At 43.1% G+C, this 24,337-nt stretch overlaps 1 protein-coding gene across 11 annotated transcripts in view; it reads right to left on the reverse strand.

The window, feature by feature from the left end:
• DPY19L3 (dpy-19 like C-mannosyltransferase 3) overlaps positions 1–24,337 on the reverse strand; it is an 84,755-nt gene that overhangs the window by 23,576 nt on the left and 36,842 nt on the right. For 8 of the 11 annotated variants that reach the window (XR_012906692.1, XR_012906693.1, XM_075940146.1 and 5 more), the window contains 12 exons: positions 23,650–23,740; positions 19,016–19,137; positions 17,481–17,626; positions 12,842–12,965; positions 10,208–10,342; positions 9,361–9,492; positions 6,152–6,253; positions 5,030–5,103; positions 4,613–4,771; positions 3,490–3,612; positions 2,624–2,735; positions 505–561 (listed from right to left, as the gene is read on the reverse strand). Coding sequence is in view for 9 of the 11 variants with exons in the window: in XM_075940146.1 (XP_075796261.1) it covers positions 505–561; positions 2,624–2,735; positions 3,490–3,612; positions 4,613–4,771; positions 5,030–5,103; positions 6,152–6,253; positions 9,361–9,492; positions 10,208–10,342; positions 12,842–12,965; positions 17,481–17,626; positions 19,016–19,137; positions 23,650–23,740 (1,377 nt within the window). In the remaining 2 variants the exon portion in view is untranslated. The remainder of the gene's footprint in view (positions 1–504; positions 562–2,623; positions 2,736–3,489; positions 3,613–4,612; positions 4,772–5,029; positions 5,104–6,151; positions 6,254–9,360; positions 9,493–10,207; positions 10,343–12,841; positions 12,966–17,480; positions 17,627–19,015; positions 19,138–23,649; positions 23,741–24,337) is intronic. The other 3 variants (XM_075940147.1, XM_075940148.1, XM_075940149.1) reach the window with 3 other exon arrangements.

The raw sequence follows: 24,337 nt of genomic DNA on the forward strand, positions 1-24,337 counted from the left end.
ATGCAAGTGATCAGTTTCTGAAAAAGCGGATGCGTTCTTTCGGCATCCCTGTATTCCGCATTGTATGAGAAATAAGGGATGTTTCGAGAGAGGATGTTTTTCCGAAATTTGGCCCTGTATAAATGGGCGAAATTTTGGAAAAGCCTCTTCCCCCCAAAAAAAAAAAAAATTGGAAAAAGATACGCAAATTCTGAATCGCAATTTGCGTATCTTTTTCCAATATAACTCTGAAGTCCAGACATAGCCTTAGATGTGTTTATTTGAGTCAATGCATATGCTATTTAAGCACACAATCAACTTTTTTACCCATGCAATTACATAATTTACTTAAAATTCAGCCATAAATCTCATTCTGTTATCTAAAGTTCCTCCCAAAGTATTTGCTTTCAAATATACAGTTTTGAGGCAATATGAAAAACAGGGATGTTTTTACATCATCGGTTGGTTGATTTTTTTTAAGCCATGGGGAAAAATACTAAACAATTAAAAGAAAAACATTCTTACCTTATAGGAAAGGTACAGCAATGTGATTATTGGAACCAAATACCTAATGATAAATAGCTAAGACAAAAACCCAAAATAAAAATTGATTAGTTTCTATGGCACACTTTAAAGTATTTAGATATAGATGAACACTTATTTTTCCTTTGATATATTGGCCATGCAATGGAATCTGCATAACCATACGCATCTGCCTATACAGCTCACATTTCAAGATCAGGGCCTATTTGTTCTGAGTTAAATTATTCTGTATAGAATTTGCATTACAAGGCACCACATACTTTATATTTATGCACTTTAATCTCTCTCTCTATATATAAAAAATGTTTCCTGTTGGACAACAAAGCGATGTCACCATGTCACAGAGTCCACAGGCTAGGGGGGGAGGCATGGGCTGGTAAAGCCCCACTTCCAGTGCTGCCCCTTCCACCTCAGGCTCTGTTCCTGGAGCTAAGCCCCACCCACTGCCAGCCCAGCCCTCTCTGGTGGCCACATGGAGAGCTGGGCCTGGTGCACTGTGGCCCAGCCTTCATCAGCTGTCAAGAGCAAACGTGGGCCTTGTGCACTGCAGCCCAGCTTTCCCCAGTCACCAGGAGCAAAGCCCACCTGGCTTGGCGTGGCCTGGCCTTCCCTGGCTGCCAGGGGCAGAGCTGGGCCCAGAGCACCTTGGCACAGCCTTCTTCGGCTACTGGGGGCAGAGCTGGGCCTGGTGCAGCCTCGGTTGGTTGAAGGGGGGTTAGAGTTAGGTTGCAGGTGGAGAAAGGAGAAAGGGCCTGGGCAGGTGCGAATTGGGGGAGAGGAGAAAGTGCCTGGGCTGATGTGGCTGGAGGCGGGTGGGGGGAGCGGGGGGTAGATGAGAAAGGGCCTGGGCTGGTACAGCCAGGGATGGGGGCAAGGGAGGAAAAAGGGCCTGGGCTGCGTGGCTGGGGGCGGCTGGCACAGCCGGGGGGCCGTGCGGGAGAAAGGGGCCAGACTGGTGCAGCTAGGGCGGGGGGAAGAAGGGGCCCAGTCTGGTGCAGTTGAAGCCCAGCCGTCCCCGGTTGCTTAACCCTGTGAGAGGGTGGTTGGCAAGTGTAGTGAGTGGGGGACGCAGTCCCCTAGTCTTCCATTAAGGGCAAAAAATCATCCATAGAGGATAATAAACAAATTGTAAGTCTTTGTTCAAATTGCTGATTAATTCTAAAAAGTTCTGATTTTTATTTAGTCGAGGTGTTACTAGTCTTCACAACTTCTTCTATATTGCCACCTAGTGCATTCAAATGGCACTGCTTAAAATATGAAACCCCAGGAAAATATTTTAGAATTATCTATCTATCTATCTATCTATCTATCTATCTATCTATCTATCTATCTATCTATCTATCTATCTATCTATCTATCTATCTATCATCATGAGCTTTATTGGGCAAAACCCAATTCCTCATCTGAAGTGGGTTTTGCCCCAAAAAGCTCATGATACTATATATATATATATATATATATATATATATATATATTCTACACTATGGTGCATCTACACTACACTGTTATTTTGAGATAACTAGCATTATTTCGAAATAACAATGTGTGCATCTACAGAGTCATTCTGTTATTTTGAAATCATTTCAAAATAACGGACGGCTTATTCCGAATCTGTAAACTTCATTCTACGAGGAATAATGACTATTCCAAAATACCTATTTCAAAATAAGGTGTGTGTAGACGCTCCACTGCTGCTATTTCAAAATAGTCCCTCATCATGGCCATTCTAAGTTATTCCCTCCCAGTGCCTCTTGGGGTTCTAAATTGAGATAGCACATCTACATTAGGGAAGCCTACCTCGGATTAATTTTGAGGCTTCCCTGCAGTGTAGACGTGCTATTTTGAAATAAGCTATATCAGAATAACTATTCTCGAATAGCTTATTTAGAAATAGCTGTGCGTGCAGACATACCCTAAGGTGCCCCAGGACGTTTTGAAAGTTGCAGACTAGCATGGCTACCCCTCTGAGACTTATATACTCAGAGAGACGTAAAAAAATTTGATTCACTTCATATCTACCTTTAAAAAGCTGAAGCTTTATTTGTCTGATTGTGGGAAAATACAGAATTTCAAATATTATGATAAGAAATATAGCTCTAACCCGCTGTGGTGTGTAGAGACGAACAGATTTCAGAACAAATCCCCAAACTTCAGTACTGCATAAACCAAAAGAAGCAAATACACACATATGGGATGTCCAAAGGTACTTCATTCTGTAAGATAAGCAAGTTTTAATTAATCATATAGAGCTATGGGGAATGATGTCACTAAGTGGGCTTGAAAATTTTTTTTATAGGTAAACATTGGTGAAAGTACATTCTATCACAGTCATAAACCAATTGAATATTTTAATCTATAATACATTTACATATAAGTGAAGTAAGAAAAATTATTTTCAAACTTTTTAGAGTTTAATATTTACTTTGTATACAGGCAGTCCCCGGGTTACGTACAAGATAGGGACTATAGGTCTGCTCGGGGTGTCCCTGGTCTGCTGGGAGGGGTCCCCAGCAGACCAGGGAGACCCGGAGCAAAGCCGCAGAGGCGGCGGGGTCCCGCGCTTCCAAGGCTTTGCTCCGGGTGTCCCTGGTCTGCTGGGGACCCCTCCCAGCAGACCAGGGACACCCCGAGCAGACCAGGGACACCCGGAGCAAAGCCTTGGACCTTTGCTCCGGAGCAAAGCTGGACCCCCCCAGCAGACCGGGGACACCCGGAGCAGCTTTTCTCGCCCCGGAGGACGCGGTGGCGGGACCACTGCGCGTCTGGGTGGTCCCGCCGCCCGCGAGTTCTGGGGCGAGAAGAGCCCCGTTTGTAAGTGCGGATCCGACATAAGTCGGATCCGCGTAACTCGGGGACTGCCTGTATTTTGAATGAGAAAAGCAGAGGGATGCATGAAGTTATGATTAGTATGCTAGATATTCAAGATTCAAAAGCTTGCAGAAACAATAATGATTTTTAAAAAAATACCTCATTGTGCTTAAAGCTAGGCATCCAAACAGAATTGTGTGCATTAAGTTATAGGCAGCTCCAGGCTTCAGTATCATTGTGCAGATTTCCATTTTATCAATGGAGTGGACATTAGCTGAACCACTAAATAAACAAGCAAATGAAAAATCAGTGCTGTGCTAAGCTTAACAATACATTATTTTACAACTGCACATCTGCACACAGTTTAAAATTATTTTAACCTCTTGATGTCATAAAGACTAAAGCTCATTATGTTAGTACTAATTAAATTTTCATTCTTAAAACCATATTCAAATATTTCACTTGAAGATGACGATGACAACTGCAGTAATTGCACTACAATGTCAGGTGTTCTGTTTTCATCTCTGGGTACTGGTTATGAGTTCAAACGAACATTAAAATAAAAATGCTAGTGAACTTATTCACAATACACTATCATGTGAATCATGAAAATATAAAAGCAAATTCATATGAAAAAATTGATTACTAATATAAAATTTACCATTTAGTTGAGTTGTTTTGGTGGGAGACAAAATTTATATTCCAGAACCTCAAGCTGCACCCAAGTATGCCAGTATTACAGAGGAGTTGACTGCAGCTCCTTCATTCTGGGCCAGTTCTACACTGAGTCTGCATTATATTAAAATAACAGTGGGGCTGGTCACAAATTGAAACGTGCTGGAATGCAGCAGACATGTCCCTTCTATCCCTGTGCTAGTAACGGGGTGAATTAACATAGCCTAGGCTTTGACAAATGGGAATTTCTCCATGCTGGCACAATCCTCAAGTGGAGGCATTCTGGTAATTCTCCAGCTGCTTTGCAGAGAGGGACTGGAATGAATAAGAGACACTTATCTTTTGTAATAGGTAATAAATGACTTTTGTGATAGTAAAATAGTTTGAGGTTCCACAAAGCCTGATTACAGAAAAATCTTATCATACATTTTACATTCTGAACTTTGGATAGGAAGTAATTTACTTTGTCTTGGGTTGTAAAAAATACCTCTTCAGTGTCTGTCTACTACTTGTACAGGAAAACGTACTGTACACTGCTGTGTTCACCCATGTTATTTAGCTTACTGAATTAAAATTCATGAAAATATAGTTTTGAAACATACGGTACCTGAGATTCTGAAAAGCAACAACAGAAGCTGCTATTGCCATAAGTAGGAGAACAAATAAGTAGGCATAAAAAAGTAATGTATCTGAGAGTCTTGCAAAAGTATTAAATGGCAGCAGACCGAATGCTTCTTCACAGAGGTATAAGTTAGCATCAAAATCTCTAAAGAGAGAGGAATAAAAGCAGTCACATGATAGATTTTATAACTGGTTGCCATCTGGAAGAGTAATAGTTTCCTCACTGTACTGATGAAATCATGAAACTATGCAGATAGGTGAAGAATTCTATCTCTTGGTCATATTTCACATTTATTATTTGCAACAAAGACGTGAAATAAATGTTAACTTGTAGGTCTAATTTTGACAATGAGTTGATATAATGCAATAAAACTGATTTTTTTCAAATTAACTGATATCCTACCTTGTTGCTCCAAATCCAAATTTTGCTTTCAGGAATTTAAATATATGTTCATCTGACTCAAGATTAAGCATCTTCTATTGGGGAAGAAAATAAAATTACATTTTTCTGCTAGAAATTAGAATAAAGCTTTTATTAAAGATTTTATATATAAAAATTGACGTGTGAAATAATTCACAATTGTTCAGCTGTAGTTCTACTGTAAACTTTTCAAAAATGGTATTGTGATATTTAACGTTTGTCTTTTGATACTTTTTGTATTGTGTTCAGTTTCCCAGTTATTCTTCTAACTCTGATTCTTAAAACCTCAGTTTGTGGTCCGAGTCAACTTGGATTCTTTTTTGTTTTTAAGCATCTTCACTAATAACAAAATACATGCTATGCAATCAAGTAGGTTTATGTAACATCACTGACTTTTCTTATACCCTACCATAAGTGTCCTTTGAAATTCTAGTGCTTCAAACCCATTGCTTGCACAGTAGATCAAAACCTACCAAACTGTTGATACATAAGGACTAGAATCCAGGTCATACTTCCATAGCTGCACAGTACTAACAGGAGAATGTAACAATAAGGATGTCTTTTTCCTAGTTTTAAAATGTATAGATTTGTCTCTGTATACACAAAGAGCAGAAATGAGTAAGAATCTGTCTTTTTATATAGTAATTTTTTGGAGTAGAACTGGACTTTTAAAATCTATTTGAGTCTAACAGAAATGGATGAAAAGATCTGCAAGTTACACAAGAGCATCTATGGACCATTTAGGTAAACAAAGTGTTGTGGGCCTGCTAGCAGCTTTCCCAAAGCAGGCCCATGGCCCACTTTGAGAAACACTGCTGTAAAGCAATATTCTTCCCATGGAAGTAATAGTAAAGTTATGCAAGTAAATATATGTGTAAGCGACTGCAGGAACGGGGTCAACTTGTGATCAGAGGGTTCCAGAAAAAGAGATTAAAAATATTCTTGGACAAAAAAAAATCAGAACCTCAATCTCTTCAGCTCCTAAAATGTACTGTTAGTTTAAATGCAGCAAAATCATATCACTTACACAGTGTGAGCAATTTTCTGTAGTATATTTATCAAATTCCTAACTTTACGTATATAGAAAACTTAGTATTTACATACCTTAATGAAGTTATTAACTAGAAAAGTCAAACATAACACCATGAGTACATGGAAGAAAAGTTTCCCAAGTCTATTAAGTAAGCATCCTATTTTCATGTTTTTCTATAAATTAAACAGATTAGTAGTTTAGTCTTTTAAAACAAAAAAGATTTTGTATTTTTATATATCTGGAACAAGAGATAAAATAAGCCACTTGAAATACAGTAATTCCTCACTTAACATGTGCCTGGCTACCATGTTTTTGTGATAGCACGATTTTTTTTTAGGGAATATTTTTTGAATTACACAACCGTCCCCAGAATAACACGATTTCCCCAGCCAGCCCAGTGCTGGTGCCTGCGTGGGGCTTCCCTTGCAAAGCAGCAGAGGGTTCGCCGCTCGCCGTGCCGTTCCCCAGCGACCCCCACCCTCACCGGACGCAGTGCGGGTTCCGGCAGACCTGTCACAGGGGCATACTCCTAACCCAATCGCCCTTCCTTTCCCTTCCCCAGATCCAAACACTTCCCCTCCCTACTGTAACCCAGTCCCCTTTCTCCCCCAACCTTATGTCCTAGTCCCAACAGACACCACCACTTGAAACACAACCCCCACCTTTTCCATTATTTTCAATGGGAAAATTGACCCCACATAACACGTTTTCACTTAATACGATCATTTTCTGAAACACATCTATAGTGTTAAATGAGGAATTACTGTAACTGGTTTATTTAAATGTGAACAAAAACTATGATGGCAATAGCTTAATGCAAGTGAGCAATTAACTGCAACCACATGTCTAAAATTGTATAGACTTCTACACAGGAGTAGGACCATAGGTACACTCATTGTAGCAAAAAGCTACTTTAACCTCAATGACTTGGCTGAGTTCTGTGGATAGCCAAGTAGATTTTCTGGATCCTCTCTGAGGAGGCCTCTTTGTGCTCATCTGTTTTCCCAAACTCAGCATTTCCTCAGAGATGTAGATTGAGTCTGACCTCAAGCACCATGTGTATCCTTCAGTTTGCTGGGGAAATCAGTACTTTTTTAGTATGCCAATGAAGCAATGGAAGTGCTCTTAATTCAGCATGAGTATCAGATAGACTACATGGCCTTCTGGGTAATCTCCCAATTTAAAGTTCCAGATTTACAATGCCCCTCATTCAATTCACAGGCAGTATGGGATGGGAGCAGATATTGTTTGGGTCTCATAATACCACACAGAATGATGAGTCAAGAACAGTGATTCTCTAATTGGACAACTGGTTTGACTTCAGCCTCCTTCTACAAAGTATTCTGACAGCATGGAGTTAAGGATCCAGTCTGAGTCCTACTGAAATCAATGAGACTCTCTGTCCAATAAAAGCCTTGCAAGATGAGGGTCTCTGCTTGAACATCTGTATATATTAATATCAAGTACAGAACAGTGACACTACTGATACATCTAAAAATATTACAGTTTGGGAGGTGTCAGTTAATTACCAGTGAGTAAGGGTAATCACTGAGTCTTTACTCTGTCCTATAACCATCTGTAATAGTCTGTTGAAAATGACCACCCTGCACCTTAAAGCAGGAGAGGCATTTGGCTGGCTGGTCAAATGAAGGCAACTGTGCTTTATGGCTAGGAAGTGGGAGGATGAAAACTGCTGCAAGAGGGTAAGCATAGTTGCTGGCTCATCCCCTAGCAATGCTAGCTGTAAAAGAGGCAGCATAAGCATCCTGCATCATCAAATTATTAATGGAGGATGAGGGTTCCCCTGTAAAGCTTTGGAGTCCATTTGTTTTTACTGATATAAAAGGGGAGCAATAAGAGATATGTGGAAACCCGACTGTGTTTGCGGGCAGGAGGCAGCCAAGCTAATTGCTATGCCCCTTTATGGTGAATGTACAGTGCAGATATTCTATAGCAGGTGTGGGCAATCATTTTAGACGAGAGGGCCACTGCAGAAATTTTTGAATTGGTCCTGGGCTACCCTGGAAAGGGCAGGGCCTTGGGTAGAAAGGGCAGGGCCAGGACACTTCCATGCTTTCCCACCCACAAGACCCTGATTGAGAGAGCTGTGAAGTTTTTCCTCCTGTCTCCACCCAGACAGAACCGCCAGCTATTCCCTGTAGATGCCCGAGCCCCAATCAAGACCTGGGTGGGGGAAGCATGGGAAGTCTCTCACTCTCTACCCCCACCCTGGAAAGAGGTGCCGTGCTTAACAACTGGTGGTTGATTCTAAGCACTGTGTGCCCCTTTCAGGGTGGGAGGGGAGTCTGCGTGCTCCCCTTTACCCCAGGTTAATCAGGGCCTCGGGGCAGGGAGGGGGGCACGTAAAATTCTCTTCCCTCCTTGTCCCCATCCTGCAAGGGGTGCACGGTGCTTAGAGCCAAACTCCCGCATGCCCCTTCCCCTGACTGGCCTGGAGGCAAGGAGAGAGCGCAAAGTCTCTGGTGCATGGTGCTTAGAGTTAACCCTGGTGGCTGACTCTAAGGGTACATCTAGACTACAAGCCTCTTTCAAAAGAGATCGTCTAGACTGTCACAAGACTTTCGAAAAAGTGATCCACCCAGCACCCAGCCAATCTGGACACTCTCTTTCGAAAAAGCCGTGTTTGCGTTCCAGAATGCCTTTTTTTGAAAGTTCACCGCTGTCAAAGTTCTTTCGATTTAATTTTGAAAGAACGCGACGGCAGTCTAGACGCAGGTGAAGTTTTTTCAAAAAAAGGCTACTTTTTTTGAAAAAATCTTGTAGTCTAGACATAGCCAAAGTGCCTTGCGCCCCGGGTTGGGGAGGAGACTTTGTGGACTCCCCCATCCGCAGGCCCTTTTGCCCATCCCTGCTCTATAGGAAAGGTATGACTTAAAGGAAAGAAGGGGGTAATGGGGGACTACTATGATTGGTACGTCACAGAGACAACCTCCCATTCTTATAGACCACCTTCACCCTCCTATGATGGCAGATGGATGGTAAGGTACTAGGAATGGATTTTCTGAAGGGACCTGTATGAAAAAAGGAGGAACTGGTGGTATTTCCAGAATAAACAGGGGTAGTCTGCTGGGTAGTTTCAGACATCTAATAATAAAATTGTGGCCTGATTGAACCCCTGTCAAAGGTCTCTTGTCCTTCTTTTGGTATGGCCAGACATAAAGTGCTGAGGAAGGAGAAAGATTTCTCTAAAAAATGAACTACTTTTAAATTGGTCATACTGCTAGCTTACTATTTTTTAAAAAAGGTTTTGAGCACATACCTGAAATGTTCTTGCTAGTAAGACAGATACATTAAAACTTATAAGTAGAGATCCAAGAATCATGGAATTAAAGAACTGTAGAACACAGACCAGTAGTATGCCTGTTAATTGTATAATGTAGACCCATGTAACCTGCAACGAAGAGATCACAGAACATAAGAACGGCCATACTGGGTCAGATCAAAGGTCCATCTAGCCCAGTATCCTGTCTGCCAACAGCGACCAATGCCATATGCCCCAGAGGGAGCGATCACAACAGGCAATCATCATGTGATCCCTCTCCTGTCATCCATTTCCAGACAAACAGATGCTAAGGACACCATTCCTACCCACTGTGGTTAATAGTCATTGATGGACTTAACCTCCATGAATTTATCTAGTTCTTTTTTGAACCCTGTTAAAGGCCACTCTGGCAAGGAGTGTCAGCTGAAGTTTGTTTTTGAAGTTTGAGGAGTAGGCCACATTCACCCTGCCTGAATTGACCTCCTTAGCACTGGTCCTTTGTATAGTAATGTAACACATCCATCTTTGCATGTGTATATATCTGCCAAACTGAAGTTTCCACCTAATGAATCTAACAAGTGGTTTCCAGCCCAGGAAAGCTTATGTCTAAATAATTTTGTTATTCTTTAAGGTGCCACAGGATTACTCATTGTTCTTACTGAAACAGACTAACATAGCTACCTCTTTGAAACTGATCGTGGTTATTTAACAGCACATCACAAAAGTGAACTGCATATTATGTGCTAATTTCAAATGTAGAACATTGTGCAAAAGAACATCTCAAAACAATATCACTATTAAACTCAGAAAGAAAAAGTCTGGTCACGACCAGAAATATGATTACCTTTGTCGTGGGAAGCATGTCAAAACAGTCCAATATGAATAATACCAATGCTTGCATCAGCATCATAAACTGATTGAATTGCCAAGTCAGGCTAAAGAGAAAGGTTGATATAAACACTGCCAGAAGTGTTAGTTTCTGAAAAGAGAAAGTTGTTATGTAACTTACATATCTCCATCAAGAAATGCAGCGTTTCCCAAACTATGGGCCATGGCCTGATACCGGGCCGCAGGAAAAAAATACCGGGCCCCAGTGTGCCTGGTGGCTGCCGGCAGGGCTGGCCTTAGGCCGATTCGGTTGAATTAGGCCCCGCGTCCCTGAACCTGGAAGTGCCGGCGAGTTACAGAGTCGGGGGCCCAGCTCCACCAATATGTGGAGCTGGGTCTCTCCCCTGGCTCTGCCTGGAGCGGACCCTGGCCCATCCCTGCCGTGCACAGCTCCTCTTTGCCGGCTGCTTCTGCCAATGTGCGGCGTTGCACGTGGGCAGGGAGGACGCCCGGGCATGACGTGATGTCACGGCCCAGGATTCTAAAACTCCTCGGAGGCACATTGAGGGGCTGCCCCCGGATTCTGGCTCTGGGGCCTGAGTGGGGCCTCTGGCCCTGCAACGTGGAAGGCAGAAGGCAGGGAACGGGTTTGTGTGGCAGCGGCAGCGGCGGGGGGAGGAGGAGAGGAGAGGAGAGGAGGTGGCGGCGGCGGGGGGGAAGGGAAGAGACTTGGGCAGGGGCGGGGGGGGGGAGAGGAAGGGCTTGGGCGGAGGGGGAGGGGTAGAAGGGGCTTGGGCAGGGGGAGGGGAAGACACCAAGGGACAGGGTGCAGGAGAGACAAATGCCAGGGGGCCAAGTGCAGACAATGAGGGAAAGGGCAGGAGGGGAGATGTCAGTGGGAAGGGGGACAGGGTGATGCTGGGAGAAGAGTGGGGAAGGGCATTGGCGGCTGGAGGGGGAGGTGCCGGGAGAAGGCTTAAAAGAAGGGGTGGGCATGAGAAAGGTGGGGATGGAGCCAGGCATATGTGAGGGCAAAGAGGGACAGGAGGGGAATGTGGCAGAGAGTGGTGAGGGGGTGTGTATATCAGGGAAAAAGAGGGTAAAGGGGGCAGGGGCAGTGAGGGAAGGGGGAGGCACCAGGAGGGTGCGGGGCTAAGGAAAGGTGCAGGTGCCAGGGGATTCTGGGGTGAAGCAGAAGGGCAGACACCTGCAAGGGAGGAACAAGCACCAGAGGAGAGAGGCAGGACAGGTGAGTAGAGGGAGGTGTTAGAAGAGGGGTAGCTCACATGATCAGAGTGGGGCTACTGGAGGAGTGGGCATACGAGGGAGAAAAGGGCTAGTGGAGGGGGGCAGGTTGCAGGAGGGCTGAGGGCAGTGAGAAGGGCAGGAGTCAGGACAGCAATGGAGGGTAAGGAGTTGGGGGGCAGCAGGCACCAGGGAAGATGATGGAGCAAGGAGAGGAGACATGGCAGCAGAGAAAAAAGGTAAAGGTTTATAAAATATTTATTAATAACTTGGTATGCTGCCCACTGCCAGCTTGTTTGTGCCCCACGGTGTAGATTGGGTTTATGTGGGGATCAACACGTGGCCGGCGAGTGGGAGCCGAAACAAAAAAGTAGTCAGTGTAATGATCTTCTGTTGATATGTGTTTTAGTAGTTAAATTCTTGGACTATCATTGCTCATGAAAAGTGCTGTCACATGGGTAGAAATCAGATAAATATTGAATTGTATTAATATCAGCAGAACTGACTTAAATGGGGCCTGTGTTGTGTAGTCTTGCCTTAATCTTTGTATTCATGCCTGTCAGTGTGAGAGAAGGTATTTGTATATATTTGCTTGCATATGCAACAACACTTAAGTTGAGGTCCTCAGCATGTTCTGTAAGTATCAGCGTGGCCCCTGGGGCTCCAAAGTTGAGTTGTCCTAGCTCACCCCTGACAGGTGTCTGTCTAACCTGGTCTTAAATATCTCCAGTGATGGAGATTCCGCAATCTCACTAGGCTAGTGTTTCCCAAACTATGGGCTGTGGCCCGATACCGGGCCTCATAGTGGTTGCCGGGGTGTTCTACGCTCCCAGAGTGCCCATGTGGTGCCGGGTCTCCCAAGCCCTCTGCCGGCCTGGGCGGAGTCTGAAGCCGGATGTTCCGGCTCCTGGAAGAGTCCTAGCTGGGGGAGGGGAGGGGGGGAGGGCCAGGGAGGAGAAGGGGAGAGCCGGCCACCAAAAGCAGCACTGGATGGGGGAATCGAGGCGGACTGGGGAGATTGGGGGGCTGGTGGAAGCAGGGCTGCTGGGGGGCGCGAGGTTGGGGGTGGGGGGGGGGGGGAGAAGTGTCTGCCGGAAGGAGGGCTGGACGCGGGCAGTGGGGCTGGCCAAGGGAGATTGGGAGGAGAAGCGGGGGAGAACTGGCTGCCTGGGAGGGGGTTGGGGGAAGTGGGGCTGGCCAGAGGCACAGCGGGGGAAGCAGATTAACAATTTTTCTACCATCTATTTGTACAGTGCCTTGTACATTTCCATGGCTGTAAAAATTAAGAATAGTGCTTTCAGCCTTATTTATCGTTAGTTATCTGAAGCACACACTTATGTTTCAGTAGCTCTCCTGACATTTCAGATACTAGTTTTGCTATATCAAATAAGTTAGAAATACTTACTTCATGAAGAGGCTGTAGATGAGATCTGAACAGGTATGTGATTGCTGCTATCTGAACGGCAAAGAATGGCAGTGCCCAGTTCTCTCTTAATGGAATGGTGAATTCTACTCTTGTGGTATCTATTCTGCACAAAACAAATACAGAGATTCATAAATGCAACCAAAACCCAGTCTCCTGAAAAAAAGATTTCAATTAAAATTGAAATTGTATTTGGAAAACTACCAGTAGATTACTTTGATCATATCTAGGCTCTTGCAAATTGTTTCTTAGGTAGCTGACTAGCGAATCTTCTTGTCATCCCTAGCCCTGAAAACTTGCCAAGAAGAGCCTTCCTGTTCTAGTGTTTTACGAATTAGTTCATTTCTTTTTGTGGCCAAAATATCTTCCTCTTGAATATTTAACTCCCCTTTTTTACAGATAGCCGTTACTGTGGAGCCAAACCCCTCTTAGGGTATGTCTACACTGCATTCCCCTTTCGAGAGAGGAATGCAAATGCAGACGAACAAAATTGCAAATGAAGTGCAGATTTTAATTTCCTGTGCTTCATTTTCATAATCGCGTCCGGCCGCTTTTTTGAAATACCCTATTTCAAAAAAAGAAACACTGTGTAGACGCGGTTAATTCGAACGAAAACCCTTCTTTTAAATAACCCTTACTCCTTATAAAATGAGATTTAAGGGTTATTTCGAAAGAAGGGTTTTCTTTCAAAATAACAGCTTTTCTACACAGCTTTTCTTTTTTCGACATAGGGTATTTTGAAAAAGCGTCCAGATGCGATTATGCAAATGAAGCGTGGGAAATTCAAATCCGCGCTTCACTTGGAATTTCGTTCATCTGCATTTGCATTCCTCTCTTGAAAGAGGCATGCAGTGCAGACATACCCTTACAGAGCAGAGTTATGGTGATCTAAAGAAAAAAGTGTTGACTTTCCAGATCTACGGTAATATATTTCTTCTCAGTTTGGTTTTCGGGAGGCATTGTTGAACAGATATCTGTCATTATCCTCACTGCAATTCAAATGCATTATATTAATAGCATGACTGAATCCCATTGAACTGGACAGCAAGAGACTTCTTGGCCTTCCTGAAACATTCTGACACTAGAAGTGTTATTGTCAAAGACAAGGGCAACCATTCAGCACAGTCACCTCCAAAATCTCAGACAAACATAAATAATCCCCTGTCTATTTCTCCTTATATAGTGAAAGTGTTTCCTAAAACTGAAAATATAACTTGTTTGTCTGAACCTTTCTTATCTGGAAGACACTACTATTTCAAATAGCAATTCCATTACGCTAGACGTGCACCCTTTGGACAGAGTACCCCAATTGTCCAAATTTATCCCATGTAGTCATTTTATCTGGATAAGTAACATCCTTTTATTCTAAACTCTTTATTAGAACGTTGGAGAGAAAACAAGTCCATTCCAAGTCTTCCATATGTGGAAAACATTGACCTCTTAAATATATGTTCTACTGTATATAATTTAAAATTACTTTCTCCTCTACAGCACTAACTATAACTAGATATGTATAAGGAAACACTTTATAACTGATTTGCTTACAGTCAAACATAAATTCATGGAGGATAGGTCCATCAATAATGTTGCATAAAGCCTCCGCCCGAGCCACTACTTGATTTACACACAAATTTTGTGGAAATGCATTAAACTGAAAGGCCCTGCCAACATATGACTTAGAGAATGACAAAACCTGCTGCTTACTGCATTACTGTGGTACATCGTTTAAGGGGGGCAGTTGTTTTCTAAGGGCTCATCTAGACGACAGAGAATGGTGGAAAGAAGATATGCAAATTCCCATGGAATTTGCATATCTTCTTCTGATTGCACTTTCGAAAGCAGAACTTTCGAAAGTGAAAGTAATTAAGATGCAACTTTTTGGGCAACCTCTCCCTGCCCCTTTGTTGAAAAGCCACGCAAACCTCCTTTTTTGAGGAAAAGCGGCTTTTCAACAAAGGAGACGGTTCTCCGAAAAAGCCGCGTCTTAATTAATTTCACTTGCTAAAGCTCCTCTTTCGAAGAAGATATGTAAATTCCCACAAAATTTGCATATCTTCTTTCAACCATTCCATGTAGTCTAGATACGCCCCAAGTCACTTTATTACTGATGGTTAAGATGGAAATTGTTCTCAGACAGATGCTGTGCTCTGCAAGCTATCTTTGTAACTATTGAGCTTTGAAGCTTTGTACTTGTTTCTTTGTAACTTTCAGCTACCTTGCTTTTTAAATTTTGCACCTTGTTGTAAGATTGTTGAGCTTTGTAACTCTCCGCCACTTTGCTTTATAAGGTCAGAAACCTACTATAAGCTTGGTGATCGTTGAGCTTTGCAACTCTGTAATCTTTCGGAAGCTTAAAGGGGTATCCGAGTTAGGGTATGTCTACACTTGCCCCCTAGTTCGAATTAGGGAGGCAAATGAAGCATACCAAAGTTGCAAATCAAATGCGGGATTTAAATATGCAATGAGGAGTAACAGTTAATTCGAGGGAAAGGTTTGTCTACACACGGCAAGTTAAATCGGGCGACCGCCATTTTAAAATGGCGACCGGCCGCAATTATGCTACTCAAGCACAGGATATTTAAATCCCGTGCTTGATTTGCAACTTTGGTATGCTTCATTTGCCTCCCTAGTTCAAACTAGGGGCCAAGTCAGTACAGGATAAACTTAAAAAACAACAAATGGTCTGGTAGCACTTTATTAGACTAACAAAACATGTAAATGGTATCATGAGCTTTCGTGGGCACAGCCCACTTCTTCAGATGACCAGAGTTTTGAGTTTAGGAGGTACAGACTCAAAAATCTTTACAAGCAAAAATCAGCCATTTGGCTTATAACTTGCTCTAAACAGCATTCCACCCTGTGATAAGATTGTGTGTGTGAATGGAGGTGTTTGGGGTGAAGGAAACAGCAAGACTAAACACATGAAGCCAGGAGGTGACTAATTAAAGATACAAGGCTTTACTAAGCAAACAAAGAACCAGAACTGAGGGAGGTCTGGGCAGGCTCCTCAGTGAGGAATCTGGAGGAAGGACCCGTGTGTGAGTGACAGGAGCAGCCCAGTTCCAATAAAAGGAGAGAGCACATGGCAGAGCCCTCTTTCTGACCAGCTCCCCAGTGGGATCCATGGCTAGAGGCAAACTTCCGGAGTCAATATGCTTTGGCTAGCTCTGCAATCTTTTGCCTGTGTAAGTGTGTGAGTGCCTGAGGACATGAATGAATGTGTGTGTTTGTGTGTGTGAGAGAGTTAGCTCAATCCCATTCAGTTTATTCCTATAGTGGCATTCAATGACTGCTCAACCCCCTTGGTTAGGTCTACACTGGCAGGTTCTTGCACAAGAACATCTTGCACAAGGGTTCTTGTGCAAGAACTATTGCACAAGAACACGTCCACACTGCCATGTGCTTTTGCGCAAGAGCATCCATGGCAGTGTGAACGCTCTCTTGCGCAAGAATGCTCTGATGGCCATTTTAGCCATAGGGCTTTCTTGCGCAAGAAACCCCTCCCGCCCTCCACACTGCCCTCTTGCGCAAGAGCTCTTGTGCAAGAGAGCTTACACTTGTTAGACAAGAGCATTGCTCTTGTGCAAGCAGCCCTCTCTTCCCACACTTTACTGTCAATCTTCTTGTGCAAGAGCGGGCGAGCAGTGTGGACGCTCTGCGGAAGAACGGCCATTCTTGCGCAAGAACCCACCAGTGTAGACATAGCCCTTGAGTTTAACCCTGTAGTGGATTGTTAATTCCTCATTTAATAAATCCATATGAGTGTAACCCTGGGTGGTCTCCAGTGACATTTGGGGTAACAAATAACTATTAGCCAGGATATGCAGGGATGGTCCCTAGCTTCTCTTTGTCAGAAGCTGGGAATGGGCAACAGTGGATGGATCATTTCATCATTACCTGTTCTGATTATTCCCTTTGGGGCATCTGACATTGGCTACTGTCAGAGGACAGAATACTGGGCTAGATGGACCTTTGGTCCGACTCAATATAGTCATTCTTATGTTCAAACTCCTTTACAGTAATCACAACTGCTGATTAATATTTCAAATAACTTTGGCACACCTTTGACAGCATTGGCATTATGCTTTTATTTTCTTTATTTAAGTTACAGAAAACAACTGAAAGTCCAAGAGCCAGCTTCACTTTAGCTGCTTTGCACTGCCTTACCACCATCTTATCCCTTAAAGAATCTTTAATTCAGGGGAGCTTTCAGGACATAAGTTCTGGTCACCCTAAATTCTTGGGGCTATGGTGCATCTGGTATAAATCACTGCACCTCATAGAGTAATTTAACTTATAGGGAGAGGGTATGATGATGGCCCAGAAGGGCTACATAATCTGGGAACTGCACAGGTGGCTCCACTCCCACTTCAGCTGAGTCCAAAAAGAACGTGGACATGCCATATTCTTAGTTTCCTCAAACTTTTGATTCTTTGCAGCTTCAGCTTATTTGTAATCATTTGTAATGATTTTAAATATCTGGTTGATCTAAAGTGACACACCTCTGCTATTCTAAACTCTCTCTTACACCCAATTTAATTCTAGCAACTGACTATTTAATACATCTTCACCTTGTGTTAGAAACAAAAACGTAAGAAGAGTCACATGTAAATTCACTTACCTGTTTGTAATATACCAGAAAGACGCTAACAAACCTGAAAGCCATGTTCCACTAAGAAGCCAGCTGGTCACATACAAAGCAATGACATAAAGTGCCTGAAGTCCAAACAAAGTGTAGATATAAAAATAAACAGGATCTAAATACTTCTGTAAAACAGAGAAAACTGAAGTTAAATTATTTCTAATATTTTATAACAATGTGAATTTAAAGGCAATGTCTCTACACTTATGCAACATTACAATACAAATAATCTATGTAAAAGTAAAAAGATAAAAAATCCATACTTTTTTCAAAAATACATTTATCTCTATGACTCAGTGATTCAAAAATCTATTAAGTGCCAGACGTAGATTTACTGATAGTCATAATAATATGGCCATGGAGAAAACACTTTCAAAATTATCTGTTTGAAGTCCAATCTTACACTCTCATGGTGGTCTAAATCAGTGTTTCTCAACCTTTTTTTATAAAGTACCCCTTTAAAAAATATATAAGTTCCCTCAGTACCTACAGTTTTCAGGCACACACATTTTTTTTCTACTGTTGCAACACATTTGTTTAAACAACTTAATCGTAGCTGGATGGGCGATGAAATTTTTGGGTGTAAAAAGTATAAAAATAATAAAAATCTGTAAAACTTAAAACACAAATTCAGTTTTCTTCACATTTCAGTTGTGTTGATGTACCCCCAGACTTCTCTCGAGTACCCCTAAGGGTATTCGTACCACTGGCTGAGAAACACTGGTCTAGAGGATGCTTGGTACATACTCTGTCCACTCAAGGGAAGGAATTCTCCTGCAAGAAACTTCATATCCCTTTACCTCCAAGGATGAGGTGAACTGTAGCAAGAGAGAATGTAATAGGAAGGCTACATTTGCTCTGCTAGTGAACGGAGGCAAGATAGGAGTGTTCCCCCATTTTCCTACAAGCTAGTAGCATGACATGGCCAGACCTATCTTAATATCCTGATTCTTAATACTTCAAGAGCATATATGTACACACACTGAGGCTATGTCTAGACTACAGGGTTGTTGTTTTTTTTAAAGTGGCCTTTTTTCGAAAAAAAGTCACCTGCCTCTAGACTGCCGCTACGTTTATTCAAAATTAAATCAAAAGAACACAGTGGTTTTTTTGAAAGTAGTAAACCTCATTTTACGAGGAAGAATGCCTTTTTTTTGAAAGATTCTTTCAAAAAAGCTTCTTTCGAAAGAAGCATTTAGTCTAGACGTATCCAGACTGTTTAAAGATTTAAAATTAATATAGAGAGTTTTGTTCCTTTTGCAGGTGTAAATCCATAATGATAGCCACAGATGGGTAATTCCAAACACTTAAACCTTTAAAAATTAGTTTTCCTATTATGTTCATGTATGATTGAATTGAAAACTAAGGCTTTTTATTTGTATAGATTAAAAAAAACCCAGCAGGAATATATTTATCCTTAGAAATTGGCCAAAATGAGGGCTGTCATTCACTGGGAAGCTTTCACAAAGTATCCATACATAGCTATTTAACTAAAGTCATAATTAAATACCTACCTGAATGGGGAGAATCCTGTACAGAATGCTGAGAAACACTTCCTGATAAACATTCATTCTTTCAAGTATGTTAATTGTCCTCAGAGATTCAGTTTTATTATCATATATTAAGCCATGTAAACCTAAATGTTAAAGAGAAATTAAAATAGAAGAATCTATCATTCCCTCCCACTTCAGTTGTACAGTGAAAAGAGTTTACAAGTGTATTTTAAGATCTTTCATGGAAGACTTTGCAAAGCTTTACATTAAGGATTCAAAATAGGTTTTTTATATCTGGTTCAATTACTAAAATCTAAAAATTTAATTCAAGTTAATTTCCCCACTTTGATAGCAGTGTAGATTTATTCAAAACTATGACTGGCACAGATCAGATAACCTGGACTTTCAGGGCTAAAAATTGGAGTGTGAATATGAAGGCTTGGGCTGAAGCCCAGAGCTTTGAGATCCTCCCCAAAACAGGACGAGTACTGTGTCTGGGCTCCCGCCTGAGACCCAAGTTCTACACTATTGTTATTAGACCACCAAGTCTAAATCAACTGACTCAGGCTCTTGAGACTCTGTGACATAGTTTTGTTTTGTTTTTACTGTTGTGTTTATGTACCCATAAAATGATGATTACTTGACTGCTGTACAGTACACACAATTCTGTATAATTAGTCATGTATGGCAACATTACAATATTATGCCTATATTCAACCTTTGAGTACCTAAAAGACTGTTACAAGGAGTCAGGAGAAACATTATTCTCCTTAATCTTGGGTGGGGAATAATTTTTGCAAGGGGGGCATTTTATGAATTTTTGTATGTAGTCATGGGCTGGAGCCAGGCTCCGCCAGAAAGGGCGGGGCCTCAGGCTTAAGGAGAGGGGCTGGAGGTGAGAGAGAGAGAGAGAGAGAGAGACACTGTGTTTGAGAGACAGACTTTGTGACACAGATTAAGTATGTACGGCACAGAGACTGGGAAAGTATGTGTGAGACAGTGATGGTGTGTGTGGCACAGACTAGGTGTGTGTGACAGTGACACAGAAAGAGTGGGTGCTGGCTGCTCTGACGACGCTTTAAGACAAGGAACACTGTCTTGCTCTGTTGTCTCCCCACTATCCCTCTCTGCAGATATTGGGCATGGGGGTGGGTATGAGTGTGAGATAGAGCACAAGCACTGAAATCTTAAAAACAATGCATGGACTCTTAAGACAGGCACTCCTCTGAGTCACTCACTATCCATGCTTCAGATTAGAGCAGACCCACTGTGTGTCTCTCTTATGGATTCCTGCTCTGCAAAGATGGGGAGCAGGAGGACACCCAAACTTCAGCATTTCCTCATCCCTGCCCCTCTTCTGCATAGTTAGCAGGAGACTCATGAGAGCAATATAACTGCAGGTCAGAGTAAGGTAGGGGAGGGACGGATGAACACACGCTGCCAGTTGTAAGTATGCACACTCTGCTAATCAGCTGGGTTGGCAGGATCTGGCCCCTGGGCCTGATTTTGCCCATCCCTGTCTTAACCTCTGAAGATAGGACAAGAATCAGTGAGCTTAAATTACAGCAATGGAGGTTTAGATTGGACATTAGGAAAAACATCCTAACTGTCAGGGGGTATGTCTACACTACAGCGCTAATTCGAACTAAGCTAATTCGAACTAGCGCATCTAGAACTAAAAACTAGTTCAAATTAGAGTTTTGCTAATTCGAACTAGCGCGTCCACATTATGTGGACCCTGAAGCGGGGTTAAGGATGGCCGGAAGCGGTGCCGGCAGGGCATCAGAGGAGGACTTAGAGCGTGGAGATGCTGTCTCAGGCTAGCCGAAGGCTGTGCTTAAAGGGTCCCGACCCCCACCCCGGACAGACAGTTCTCAGGGGTGCCCCACTTGCAAAGCAGTCCTGGCTTGGAGTGCCCTGAGTGCCCACACTGGGCACATCACAGCACTCGGACATCAGCCCGGCTGCACTTGCCGCAGGCTGTCATCTGGGGAGAGGGGGCAATTGGGGGGCTGCAGGAGAGCTTCCACCCCCAGAAGCCCGCAGAACCAGCCCAGTCCTCCCCATCGGGGGCTCGTGCCCCATTCCTCCCTCACCTCCTTTCACTTACCCTTCCCTAGCCCCTCTTCTTGATGTACAAAATAAAGATAACATGTCTTCCAAAATGGAATCTGTCTTTATTGAACAAAACTGGGGGAGACTGGGAAAAGGAGGTGGGAGAGGGGAAGAGAGACGCTGGGAGAGGGGAGGGCAACTAAAATGATCAGGGGTTGGGAACAGGTCCCATATGAAGACAGGCTAAAGAGACTGGGACTTTTCAGCTTAGAAAAGAGGAGACGGAGGGGGGACAGGATAGAGGTCTCTAAAAGCAGGAGTTGGGTGGAGAGGGTGCATACAGAAAAGTTCTTCATTAGTTCCCATAAAGAAGGACTAGAGGACACCAAAGGAAAGGAATGGGTAGCAGGCTTCAAACTAGTAACAGAAAGTTCTTCTTCACAAAGCAGAGTCAACCTGTGGAACTCCTTGCTGCAGGAGGCTGTGAAGGCTAGAACTGGAACAGAGTTTAAAGGGAAGTGAGATCAAGTCATGGAGGTTGGGTCCATGGAGTGGTATTAGCCAGGGGGTAGGAGTGGTGTCCCTGCCCAAGGTTTGTGGAAGGCTGGAGAGGGATGGCATGAGACAAATGGCTTGGTCACTGTCTTCGGTCCATCCCCTCCAGGGTTCCTAGGGTTGGCCGCTGTCGGCAGACAGGCTACTGGGCTAAATGGACCTTTGGTCTGACCCAGGACGGCCATTGTAAGCTCAGGGCTCAGGGTCGGGGGTCTCAGTGGACCCCCTTGATTCTCTTGCACACCTGCTCCTGGGTGGCCAGGCTGGCAGCTATCCTGCCCAAGCCAGCCACTTTCCTGTGCCTAGTGCGGAGATCGTGGACGTGGTCCACGATATCCGCACTAGCCCAGGTGGGTGCCCACCTCTTGCGGTCCCGGGCAAGCTCCCGGGAGCCGCCAGCCTGGTCCCGGGAAGAGGGGGAGGGCTGAGGGGCATCGGGTGGGTGGCTCGATCCGTGCCAGGTGCAGGATCTGCTGGCTGGGTGCTGGCAGGCTTGCACCTGGCACGGGCACCGTAGCCAGCCCGTGCCCCTTTAAGGGGTCCGGGGCCGGAAGGGGGGCAGATGAGTTTCCCTGGTGTTGGCCAGAGTGGCCACCAGGGAAAGCTGGGGAGGGCTACACACCCCTTAATTCGAACTAGCTAGTTCGAACTAGGCTTAATCCTTGTGGAATGAGGATTACCTAGTTCGAACTAAGCGCTCCGTTAGTTCGAATTAAGGGGTGTGTAGTGTAGCGCTAGTGTAGCGCCTATGAAAGTTAGTTCGAACTAACGTCTGTTAGTTCGAACTAACTTTGTAGTGTAGACATACCCAGGGTGATTAAGCCCTGGAATAAATTGCCTACGGAGATTGTGGAATCTTCATCATTGGAGATTTTTAAGAGCAGATTAGATAAACACCTGTCAGGATGGTCTCTAGATGGTGATTGATCCCGCCATGACTTCCTGAGGTTTCTTCTCATTCTGTAATGCTGTGGAAACTGCAACAAATTATGTTTGGGGCTCTAGACTTGTAGCATTAATATTGGGATCATGAGTCATTCACTCTTAAGTCACCTCTTTAAAGCCAGCTGACACTGGCGTTGATCAACCATACTAGCTATTAGGCAGCATAAGGAAAATGAATTGGGAATCTCAGTACAGTGTCTTGAAGAGAAAATCACAAATAGCCCCAAAAGGCATTATAGTAGATATTATTTATCTGTTTTGCAATAATATCTAGAGGTCTCAAACACGCATCAGAGTCCCATTGTGTTAGGCACTGTACAAATATATAGCAAAAAATTGTACCTTCCACGAATCTACATATGACATAACACAGATACAAAACAAAAGAAGGGGCAGGGTAAAGACAGTGTAGTACAGAGACTATTATAATTGCTGCAGTAAGAAGTTACAGCATATCAGATGCTTAGCCACTCTTAAGTAAATCAATGATGTAAAACATTGAGCAAGAATGGAAATTATCATCCTTACGAGTGATCTTACTTTCTCGAGGGCTATGGCTACACTGTAGCCTTTTTGCAGAAAAGCATATGCAAATGAAGCACAGCGTGGAATATCGTCGCACTTCATTTGCATAAGTAATGAGCAACTGTTTTTGCACAAGAAGCTTTTGCGCAAAAACGAGCAGTGTAGACAACTCCTTTTTGCGCAAAAAAACCCTCGTGCGCAAGAGCCGTTCTTCCTCAAAAAATGAGGAAGAACGGCTCTTAAGCAAGAGGGGTTTTTTGCGCAAAAATGGCTGCTCATTACTTATGCAAATTAAGTGTGGCCATATTCCATGCTGCGCTTTATTTGCATATGCTTTTCCACAAGAAGGCTACAGTGTAGCCATAGACCTGGGGTAGTACATGAGAGAACTGATGTACTATTGTAGAGCTCATGTTTCCATTATCGAAACTATTTCTGCTTTGTGGACGAATACAACAAATTTGTCTCTAGCATGATTACTACAGCACCTTTCATAAACAGTATGTTCACTTTTTACTTTATTAAAAACAGCATCTCATCAGCAAAATAAAATTTACTTTACAGGTTAAAAATACCTTGTTGGATGGATGTAGCCTGCAGCATCTCTTTGTAGTAGGAGTAATATAATCCACATTCTGTCCTGAATGAAATTTCCCGTTCTACTTCCTGCAAATAAATTAGAAGCCCTGCTATTTATGATACAATCACACACCAAAGCTTAGTATTTTCATATTAGTACTGGGTGAACATGACTTGCTTCAGAAAAGTCTGGACCTAATCCTGTGAAGTCCTATTCCCCTTTCTAAATTTTTACCCATCAAAGTCAACATGAAAAAAATTACCCAAGACTTAGAACTGTAAAAATGGGCCATTGTACTCGCGAAGAGTACAAAAATAGCCCTGTTGTCGAAAAAACCGTGTCTAAACTGCGGTTTCAGTTTCGAAATGGTGCTTGTTTGAAACAGCGCCAGAACATGATTATGTAAATGAAGCACTGGATATTTAAATCCCTGCTTTATTTGCACTTTCGAAACGTCTAATTTACATCCCTCTGCTAACAGAGGGGTGTAGGTTAGACGTAGCCTTAGAGTCTTGGATGAGCAAACTCCGACAAATTAAAATATAGAAAACAAAACATCATGAAGTGAAATCATTTAGTTTATTTTATCTTACAAGTAATAGTTACCTCTAGTGCATAAATGAAGTTTTTACTGTGGTGTTTTTAACTTTTATATAGTTTACAAAACTGGAAATGGTTTCTCT

This window comes from Pelodiscus sinensis, chromosome 12, assembly GCF_049634645.1.
Source record: "Pelodiscus sinensis isolate JC-2024 chromosome 12, ASM4963464v1, whole genome shotgun sequence".
Lineage (NCBI taxonomy): Eukaryota > Metazoa > Chordata > Testudines > Trionychidae > Pelodiscus > Pelodiscus sinensis.